The following is a 10,611-nucleotide window of genomic DNA, read 5'->3' as shown; positions in this document are numbered from 1 at the left end:
CTGATAGTCATCAAAATCACATATTCGAATAGAAAATTCAGAATTTAGAGTTGCAATTCGAACACGGAATGAAGTCATCTCTTGGGAGATATGAATTTTATTATATATTTTCAATTTAACGCTATTTTTATTTCATAATTGAGAATTTGGAAATTAAGGTACTGGTTTGGATTTGATTCGATTTTTCTTATATAATAGTTAATATCAATAAAAGAGAAATTTGTGATACTGTTATCTATTTCAGAGTATAATTTCGTCATTTAATTAAACAGAATATATGAACTCGACATTTTTGAAAATCAAAGGTTAAACTCGATATTTTATTAAAACACATGGTATATATGTATTATTTTATCTTTTTTAAAGGAAGCTGCATTATCGTTGCTCCAATTTTTCCAATGGTATATTCGTATATCATTTTAAGATCGATCCTTCATTTTATTTGTTGTTTACCTATTGTTTAAATGCTTTCTGTAACGTGTGTTTAATTACCTAATTTTTTTCACTAGAGTTCACATTTATTTGAGAGTTTGTAGATTATTTTAAATTAATCCAAAATAAATATAAAGTATATATAATTGGGCATTAACGATAGTATCTGTGAGTGGAAATGTAATACATTGTTAAAACTATTTAAATAATAAATGACCGAGGAGTACTTTTTTTATGTTAAAAAATAGAATATTAGATTAGAGGTAACACTTTTTTTATTTGATATAAAGTGTTCAATAGAATGAGAAAACTTGCATATAAAAAATGTGCCACAGCCGGTGGATAAAGTAAATAAAAATTTAAATAAAATAAAGTTCTCAAAGGAAGTCAAAGTAGCTTTATGAACGTTGTCGTGGTGAGTATACAATGTTGTGCTTCATCCACAAATATTTTACCCATCGCTTACAAATTACAACATATACTTAATATCAAGTAGACCCAACATGCCTACAAACCCTGGCCTCCTTATAAACAAGCCCTTGTTTACAAAAGTAGCCGTTGTGAGGGCTACAATGTCTATCCTCAGAACAAACACACTGCCCTTCCAAAGCACACCCGTCTGATAATCTTGATGATAACGATGACACTGATGATGATATGTTATCACCAAACCCTAACTTGTCCAACCACTCATTGGAGAACAACCCTAGAGGATCCAACTCTCTCTTGGCCTCCAAAAACCTTCCGAATCTCGGAAATTTGTCAGCCACGCCAAGAAACGCCACGTCCCGATTCTTGCCCCAGTGAGGTTTAGCCTTGTACTTGAAGAAAGCCATCTGTTCTACTTCCTCCCAAACGTCCTGGTCGAGCCTCGGAGTCAAACCCTTGTTGGCTCTGTAATAGTTAAAGTCAACGGCCACGGAGTCCTCTCCCTGGCCGAGATAAGCCCGGGAAGCTCCGACGAAGCGGAGGAGGAAGCCGTTGTACAAGTCGCAGCCGCAGAAGGCGTGTGGCCTCACGCGCCGGAGCTCCATGACGTCGCGGAGGAAAGGGGCGAGGCGGGCGCGTGGGAACACGGCGCTGGTCTCGAAGAAGGAGAGGCCGTTGAAGCGTGGGTCCCACGCGCACGCGGCGTCGAGTCTGTGGGAGTAAAGGCACGAGCCTGAGGTCTGCATTCGGGACTGGTGGCCGATCACCGGATAGCCCGTGAAGGTTAGAGCGTTGTTCTTCAGGCCGTTGCCGATGAGTTCCTTCGCCAAGATCGACGTGGCAGCTAGAGGACACTTTCCCTTTGAGTTTCTCGTCTCTTCCAGTACTTTCTCTGCGTATATTAATTGTTTGTATAAAATTAATATTTTGGAAAGAAAAAAAAACAAATGTATTATGGTTGACTTCCATAAATGAAAAAAAAATGAATTACTTTAAGGTTTTTTTTTTTTTTTAAAGGAAAAGCCGACTAATTAACAATATATTTGTTTCAACAAAGAATAAAAATAGATTTTCTTTGATAATTTTTTTTTTGTAATAATAATAAAAATGGCTATTATTTTTATAGTGCTTTGTGCGTAAAGTAAAGTTGGTTTTAGGCTTATAGGATACGTGTCAATGAATCTGTTGGCGTATTGTGGAAAGTGATAAAGCTGTTTCATTCTCATGTGCCCTGTGGCTGTGGGCATAGTTATTTATTTTCTTCGTTTCACTTATTACTGAAACAAAAATTCAGACTTTATTTGGAAGTTTGTACCTTTATTATAGACTAAGTTTGTAAATGATTTTTTTATATATAAATGGAAATTCGTCATTTATTTTTCCACCTCTCTGTCTTCCCATGTTTCCAGCTAGAAAAACTGGGATTGCAATTTATTTATATATATATATATATATATATATATATATATATGTATATGTACCTGAAGCTCGGACAGTTTGAGAGAGAAGAATGGGATTGGGTTGGAAACCAATGAAGTCAAAAGAGCCACGGCCAGGATTGGCCAAAGGAACTCTGTTGTCGTATCTGTACACAGCCGTGTGTGTCGATGGATACCATGTTATGTCTCCGAATTCATGTCTTTTCCCGTGCTCCGCGAAGCTCTCTTCAATCCCAGCCTCGCCTGTGAAGTTGTATGTAATGCTTCTTTTGAACCCTTTCTCCAGTGAAAACTTCACCTGGAGTTCGCGTTATTTAATATTAAGTATAATGTTAAAAATGTTTTGAGATTGCAGTTTTATTATACGTGTGATGTAATATGATGAGAGAGCACCGACATAATATTACCAAATATACTTATTAAAAATGTTTTATACGATCGATTATATGACATGTAAGGGTTAGAAAGTAGCCAGTAGGGTTTTTGTTTTTCTTGGGAGCCGAAATATGAAGTAAGAAGTAGTTGGTATTTGGAATGGCATAGTTGTATTAGAAATAATACACATAATCATTGATATAATATATATATATATATATATATATATATGTATACTTATATCAATTTATATGTGTGTGTAGTGAATAGGATAGGCCTAATGTGCATAGAGTTGGAAATAATATAATACATATATGTCGATTCCTTCAAAGTGATATGACATAAATAAAAAGTGCCATTTATTCATACCCCAATAGGATAAATATGCTAATTTACATATTTCGCAATTAATAATGATCTACAAGACTAGAACAAATATGTCCACAAGTCATGCTTTCCGTAATCTTCAGAAGAAGAAAAAAAACGATAATTGGAAAGCTTTCCCAAACAACATGTCCTATCGTTCTAATCCGCAGATAAGAGAATAGAAAACTTGTATAAAGAACACCCATTAATAGTGAATAAGTTTTACAAAATTATATATTTTAAAAGTGAACAAAACAATAATCAGGCAAGTGAATCACTTGATATGAATTTGTAGTCATCTATAAACATACTAGTACACATAGTTCACATTTAGTTGCAGTCAAATACCAAATCTGTGTTCTTAATAATACTACAGCCTACAGAAAGCACCTAATATAACAAACACGAATTTTTGGATTATTGCTTAAAAAAAGTTAGACTGTATATTTCTCAAAATTATATATATATATATATATATATATATATATATTGGATTATTATTATCTGAATAAGAGTATTATCTTTAGACCATCTCCAATGCATCTTAGAGGTAATAAAAATAGAGATATATCGTCCTTCAATCCATATGTATATGAAGACGTATACTTCATATTTGAAGAGGATTTCAATAAGTGTTCTTCATATATATTTGAAGATGATTTAAATAGGTGTCCTTCAAGTATTCATGGCATACTCCATAACTCTTTTTTAAAACTCAAATTTTTTTAAAAAATATAAATTAGCCGAACATTTAATTTATAACTATAATTTGATATTTCATATGTATTATGTATATATTTATAAATTAATGTATTCTAAAAAATATTAATTCAAATCAATAATTGAAATCTCGAATCTCGCAACCGTACTGCACTTTAAATTTTGAGGTTATTTTGTTTCGTACTAGAGCATTCTGCGATATTTGAGGTTATTTTGTTTTGTATCAGAGCATTCCGTGGTATTTGTTGATATAATATATAAAATAGAGATGAAAAATAAAGATCTGGCGAAAGATACTCTTATAGGCGATATATCTAAGACACTCAAACCAACCATATTCAGTTTTGTGTATACCAAAACGAATCTTTTATTTCAGTGTTTCATCATAGTGAAATGGGGATAATATAATTTACACAGTACATTTTCCAAGAAAATATTAAAACCCAGGTGGTGGTGGAGCCATTTCTACACTCATAAACTATGAATCGTATATCAAGAATATAACTCATGTATGCTATAAATAAAATAAAGAGCCTGACTTATTATGATTAACTTTGACCAAGAATCGTATTCACATGGCAACTAAAAAAAATAATAATAATAGTGAGTACTAAAGCAAGAGCTAACCTTGGAGATGACACCCAACAATCCAAGAGAGAGTTTAGCAGCGTCAAAGAGATGCTGAGAAGAAGGACTGTTGTCCAACCAAACCACCTTCGCAAATCCCTCCGATGCCGGCGCCGGAACCACCAGACTGAGCCCGACGACGTGGTCGTGGACAGACCCGCCACGTCCCCACCAGGAGCTCCCGTGGGCCCCACTCCCGATCATCCCGCCGACGCTCAGGCCCTCCCAGTAGGGCGAGGCCACGAGGCTGAGGCCGGCCTCGTCGGCCTTGTCGAGCACGGCCCTCAACCCCGCGCCGGATTCCGCCGTGGCCGTCATCTCCGCCGCGTCGACCTCCACCGCGCCGTAATCCCGCGTGCTGATCACCACGCCGCCCTCGGCCCCGGGGCACATCGTTTTGGGGACGCTGTGGACGAATCCCGACGCGGCCTTGGCTTTCAGTCCGAGCCTCGCGGCCCGCGCCACCGCCGCCACGAGCTCCTGCTCCGTCCGAGGGTAGGTCACCTCCGCCGCGCGGCACTGGGTGCGGTCCGATCCCCACTCGCCGTACGCGTTGGAGAGTGTGCACCCGGTGGCGGTGGTGCTGCCGCCGCAGCTGATTGGATCCCGTGGGACGACTGCCTTGACAGGTGGTTGGGCAGCTACGAGGCATAGCACTATTATTAGTGATATGGTGCGCATTATTTTTATTTTTCTTCTTTAACTTGAAGGGAGTGCTGTATATTTGTATTCTTGCTTATTGTGACATTTTTTTCCTTGAATTGTACGGTAAGGATAAGAGAGAGAGAGAGAGAGAGAGAGAGAGAGAGAGAGAGAGAGAGAGAGAGAGAGATTTTGCCTTTACTCGAGCATGTGAAATGGGACCAATTGAGTATGTAAACAAATTATATTATGAAGGCAATCAATTAATAGGGCCGATCATATAGATATTCATCAATATTTAAATGTTGTCATCATCCTTAAAAAAAAAAAAAAAAAGTTGTCATGATACGTTGCATCTTTAAAATTTTCTATTTCTTTTTTAAGGGAATTTTGTCCTGAAATTTGAATTGGTGTGGGTAAGAGGGTAAGGATGCTCACAGCTTATATGCATCTTAAAAGTTGATCATAATGACTCACTCGATTACCTATTTGTTGTTATATTTACTCTCAAGTTTTTATCAACATTTCTTTTAAATTGCTATTTCTTCAAAACAAAACAAAAATTGCTATTTAATGGAATGTTGGAGGGAAAAAATAATTAATTTGATTATATTTAAAGAGCCGCTTCTCTTTGAATTCTTTTCAATAAATTCCATTCACCAAGTTATGGTCCGTTATAATTCAATCATTTAAGCTAGTAAGATTTATGTGTCACTGGGTATACTTACATTACATGTGCTGTTGAATATCAATAAAGTCACATTAATAATTGTAGGACTTTATTAATATATCGACTCTGCCCAATGACTAATATTAATATACCCAATGGATTTTCCATATGCTTTCATTTTGTTTGGTTGTAAATGGCCGTAATTCATGATGAATTTAGGTTTATATCATGACATCATCAAGCCTATGTAGCTGCCTGTTTAGGGGTGGCAGTTCGGGTTACGTGTCGTGTTCATGTCGTGTCTTATTCGTTTTCATGTACTTTTTGACAGACCCAGACCCGACCCATTTATTAATCGTGTCTAGGAGCAAAACTCAAACACGACCCACTATTTTTTTGTCAAACCCAGACCTAACCCACTAAGACCCATTTATTAATCGTGTCTCAATGGACCATGTAACCCACGAACCCACTTAGACCCACAGGCCCATTTAGACCACTAAACTGTTGGAATCGATCTAGGGTTTAAGAAAATAATTAACGCTTCGGGAAGCGGCGGAATTTTAAAAATTTTCTTTTATAAGTAAAAACGATTTTTACTAACCTAGACAAGTGCAAGTACATGTAATTAAAAACTAATATGAGCTAGAAGTTTACTAACCTTTCTTGAAGCTTGAACTTTGAAGAAGCTTTTGGAAAGTTTGCAACGCTCGTCTCCCCTCGCAGCACGTCTCTCTTTCTTTCCTCGGCACCTCGAGCAACCACGAAAGTTTCTATCACTAAATCACTCGAAAAGAAGGAATCAGTGAGTGGGCACTTTTAAACACTACGACTTAAGAACAAGTCTTGAAGTCGCAGAGCTAAACACTAGGTCGAGTGAGGACCTACGTGCCAAAACAAGAAAAATCGAAAATAAACTATAGAGAGAGAGAGGGGCGGCAACCACAAGTTCTAGAGATAGAAGCTCTCAATCTCTAACTTATGTGGAATGAGAAAAATGAGAAGAATGAGGCTCCTATTTATAGGAGAGGTCTTACCTTCAATAAGGTAGTTTCCTCTTCTATAGAATATCACATATTCATGAGCCAATTTCCTCTTTTCCTCTATGATGCACTCGGCCAAGGTGGGCTTCATTAAGCCTTGGATTTGTTTCCTTTTTTTGTTCCTTGCCTTGCATCTTACTTGTGTTGGGCGCCTACCTCTTATTTCCCTTAAAGGAAATTTGTTTCCTCTTTTTCTTTTGGTAAGTATCTTCATACATTTATGCACAAAATATTCTCTCTTGTTTCTTGGGTATTTGGGCGCCTATAACTTATCTAGAAAGACCTTCTAATAGCTTTTCCACTTGTTCATGACAACATGAAAAAAGGCCCATTAAGAATTTTCAATAAAATTCTTATGAAATGAAATAATTCACGAGGCCCAATAATCAAGTTATGGCCGAGTGACATTAAGTCATCAAATGAACTTGTCAAAAAATTTATTGACATTCATTTCATCATATGTCTCAAAAGACAAAATTACCCTTTTGACAATTTTCGTTCTTGTTTTGACTTAGCTTCCAGTTTAACTATTCCTATCGATGTGATTCGTGACAGTGACCTCATGGACCCAAATGAACAAAGCTTGAGCTAAACACTTGGACTCAAAAGTTCACAAACCTTTTCCAAGTTTAGCTTAATGCCAACTGACTCCACTAAAGAGCTGACACTTAAAATCTCTCGGTTCAAATGAATTTATTTTCTACTCAAGAATTCGACCTAATTATGATGAGCGGATCCACTGAATATTATCTATGTTTACCCTTCATGAATGTCATCAGCTAGTCGGGATTTACTAAATTACCATTTTACCCTTCTAGCTGTTATTTCCTCAACTCCTTTGTCGCTTGTGAATAAGTTAGAAACAATGTATTGACGAGGAGCTAACAAGTCACATTGTTTCATCCAAAAGAGTCAGGACTCAATTTGGACACTGGCCAGTTCATTTATTCACACTCCAAGGAACAAAGCATGAGGTGACATACATTGCATTTCAGCAATCTTGTACATGAATTCCATATCTATGAGAACTTCACAAAGTTACTCATGACAGACTCACAACTTAGTACTTCACCAATAGGCCTTGTTCGGAATCACATAGTGAGTCCGAACTTTGACTTTCTCAAATGAGAATACTAAGGTGTGAAATGGCATGTCTCATTTCAGGATTAAGGTAAGCATGATGCAATTCATACATAGTGACTTCGAGACATAAGAGGTTAAATGGTTTGTTCTTATATTGTCTCTAGAAGTGCACTGGTCAATTCAGTACCTTCGGAAGATACCTAGAAGAACTATAGAGTCCCCAACTCTCAATGCCTCATAACCAGACATCATAGATTCTTCTAACAATCATACTGAGGTCAATAGTCCTTTGACCCTAAGATTGCGAATATATCGTTTTAAGCAAACTACGAAGAGTTTGTTCATGCAAATCTACATTTGTCTCTTCGTAAGTTGTTAAGTTTGTTTATGGACTAAAAGACTAAGGTTTTATCATAAAGCTTCAAACAAAGAAAGAATGAATGAACGTTTCAACTTTATTAATGAATAGATAGGCAACTACAAGCAAGAGTCTTCATGAGACTTTATTACATCAAATGTACAAAATAAAGACTACAACTCTTCTTGTGGGCACCATTGACAACATAAACACATTTGAATGCGTGAATCGGTTTAGGCCCTTAGACATGTTTACTTCAAAATATTGAAATCCTCTAAATCAAATTAAATAACAAATTAGTCAGAATAAGTAATTAATAAAAATACTCCATATAATCAACTAAGCCACCAATATAATATTTTTACTAAAAAAGAGAAGTTTAAACACAATCCATTGGGTCATTATGGGTCTTTATCGTGTTTACCCATTAACAACCTATTTAATATTCGTGTCTAATTGGGTCCCAATGGGTTTTCGTGTTCGTGTCGTGTTCACCCGTTATTTAATCGTGTTAATCGCGTTCGACACGGATGGACCCAGATTCATTTTAGGTCGACCCAAACCCATTTACACCGTGTCGTAACCGTGTTGTGTCTCGTGTACGGCCCAAATTGCCACCCCTATGCCTGTTAATCATGTTTTACTGGATTTTTTAAAAGCATCCAAATTAAAGTTCAACTCATTTGCAAAATATAAATACTGGCTGCCAGAATGTAAACACCTTTTAGCGGGCTAAATATTTACTTATAAACTGCAAAGATAGTGAACACACAGAAAATAATGAAAGATTATTTTTCATTTTGAAAAACGATCATCTCCAACTCACTCTATAATATAATAATAGAGTGTGATTGGATGAAATGGAGTTGAACTGTCTATAATTCAACTCTATTTCTTACTCTATTATAAAAATTTGTTAATAGAGAAAATTTATATATAGAGTTTCGCTATTCACCCACTCTATAATAGAGTGAGATTTTAATTGTATTAAATTATTTTCATTAATAAAAAAAACTCTAAATTATTATAATTTATACATTATATTTATAATTATATTATTTTATACAAAAATAAATATCATACTCTTTAAATTATTTTATATTATTCTTATTAAAATTTGTAATTTTAACATGATAGATAGTAAATATATATTTATATATATATATATATATATATATATATATATATCTCTATTAAACAAACTTAAAAAAAATACATGATATAAATATATAAATAAAATTCTAAAAAATATTTTTTTCAAGAATAATACAATACAACAATTAAAATTAAAAAAAAAATATAATGCGTCTTAGTTAACAAGTTTATGAAATATGTATTTACATGATTTAGAAATTATATATAATTCATGTAAAAAATTGATTGGATATAAAAGATACAAGTTAAGTATATGTGGGCTAAAATGTGATATATATATATATATATATATATATATATATATATGTATGTATATATATATATATATATATATATATAAGTTGTTAAATCTATATAAATAATATATGGAATATGCTTTTTTTGTATTAAAAATAGAATTTTAGGTTGGAGATAAAATACTATTTGATTTAACATAAACCGTATAATAGAGTGAAAAAAATGGTAATATATAATTTTGGAGATGCCCTAACCAAGAACTTTCTATTTAAAATAAGTGAAATTTGTTGTAACTAGCCAAGTTTGTCATTCTTATTGAGCGAATAGCTCAAGTTTCATTTTATTAAGCAAATAACCCATATATTCGGCTCAGACCATAATGCCTTCACTTCATTCGCGAATAGATTAATTTAATTAACGTACTGGAGTGAGTTAGGTTAATTAATTAACTTATTGGTTGAATATTAGCTTAGGTTCTGATTTTTTTTTGTGAGTAAAGTTAATTTACTAAATGATTGAATTAGGAATTAGGTTAATTAATTGAATGCTTTGAATATCAATTGACTTAAGTTCTTATTTTTGTAAATTTTTTATGAATTTCAAATCCTTCACGAATCAGTTAATTAATTAACCTAACTCACTCCAGTACGTTAATTAAATTAACTTATTCGCGAATTTACAGTGAATCAACAACATCAGAGATTTTTCTTTCTCTTCTTCTTTTTCTGCGGCGAGGATTCGTCGAGGCCTCCATCGAACCGGTTCGACTCGAGGCGGAGAGTTAGCAGTCTCGGGAGACGAACGAGCTCGGTCGCCGGAATCTCGCCAGTGAAATGGTTTTGCGAGAAATCCAGTCTTTGGACTCGGCGGAGCTTCGAGATCCCGGAGCAGGAGGGCGTGGCGGCAACAGATGTGGTGGAGGAGTCGTCGTCGGAGAGGTTTGGGGCAGCGGTGAGAGGGAAGGAGTTAGGGTTAAAGGAGGTTGTGGATGATAGGGATAGTTTAGGTAGTCTATTAAAGTTGAGTTATTTACTT

At 35.1% G+C, this 10,611-nt stretch overlaps 1 protein-coding gene across 1 annotated transcript; it reads right to left on the bottom strand.

The window, feature by feature from the left end:
* Positions 1–771: 771 nt before the first annotated feature.
* On the bottom strand, positions 772–5,267 carry LOC149390817 (L-gulonolactone oxidase 3-like). The gene is made up of 3 exons (XM_089620597.1): positions 4,389–5,267; positions 2,343–2,598; positions 772–1,753 (listed from the first exon to the last, which is right to left on the bottom strand). The coding sequence occupies exons 1-3, from the start codon at positions 5,067–5,069 to the stop codon at positions 921–923; spliced, it is 1,770 nt and encodes a 589-aa protein (XP_089476723.1). The 5' UTR covers positions 5,070–5,267; the 3' UTR covers positions 772–920.
* Positions 5,268–10,611: the final 5,344 nt, after the last annotated feature.

The sequence above is a fragment of the Urtica dioica genome, chromosome 7 (genome assembly GCF_054948205.1).
Source record: "Urtica dioica subsp. dioica isolate 48M chromosome 7, U.dioica_male_clone48M_v1_H2, whole genome shotgun sequence".
Classification (NCBI taxonomy): Eukaryota; Viridiplantae; Streptophyta; class Magnoliopsida; order Rosales; family Urticaceae; genus Urtica; species Urtica dioica.
This window is presented reverse-complemented; position numbering and strand designations above follow the sequence as displayed.

Bases quoted from the DNA above. Each gene is read 5' to 3' on its own strand.
- LOC149390817 (XM_089620597.1), bottom strand. From the start codon at position 5,069: ATGCGCACCATATCACTAATAATAGTGCTATGCCTCGTAGCTGCCCAA. The intron at 2,599-4,388 runs GTTAGCTCTTGC...CGCGAACTCCAG, and splicing joins TGTTGGGTGTCATCTCCAAG to GTGAAGTTTTCACTGGAGAA. The intron at 1,754-2,342 runs GTACATATACAT...TAATATACGCAG, and splicing joins TCAAACTGTCCGAGCTTCAG to AGAAAGTACTGGAAGAGACG.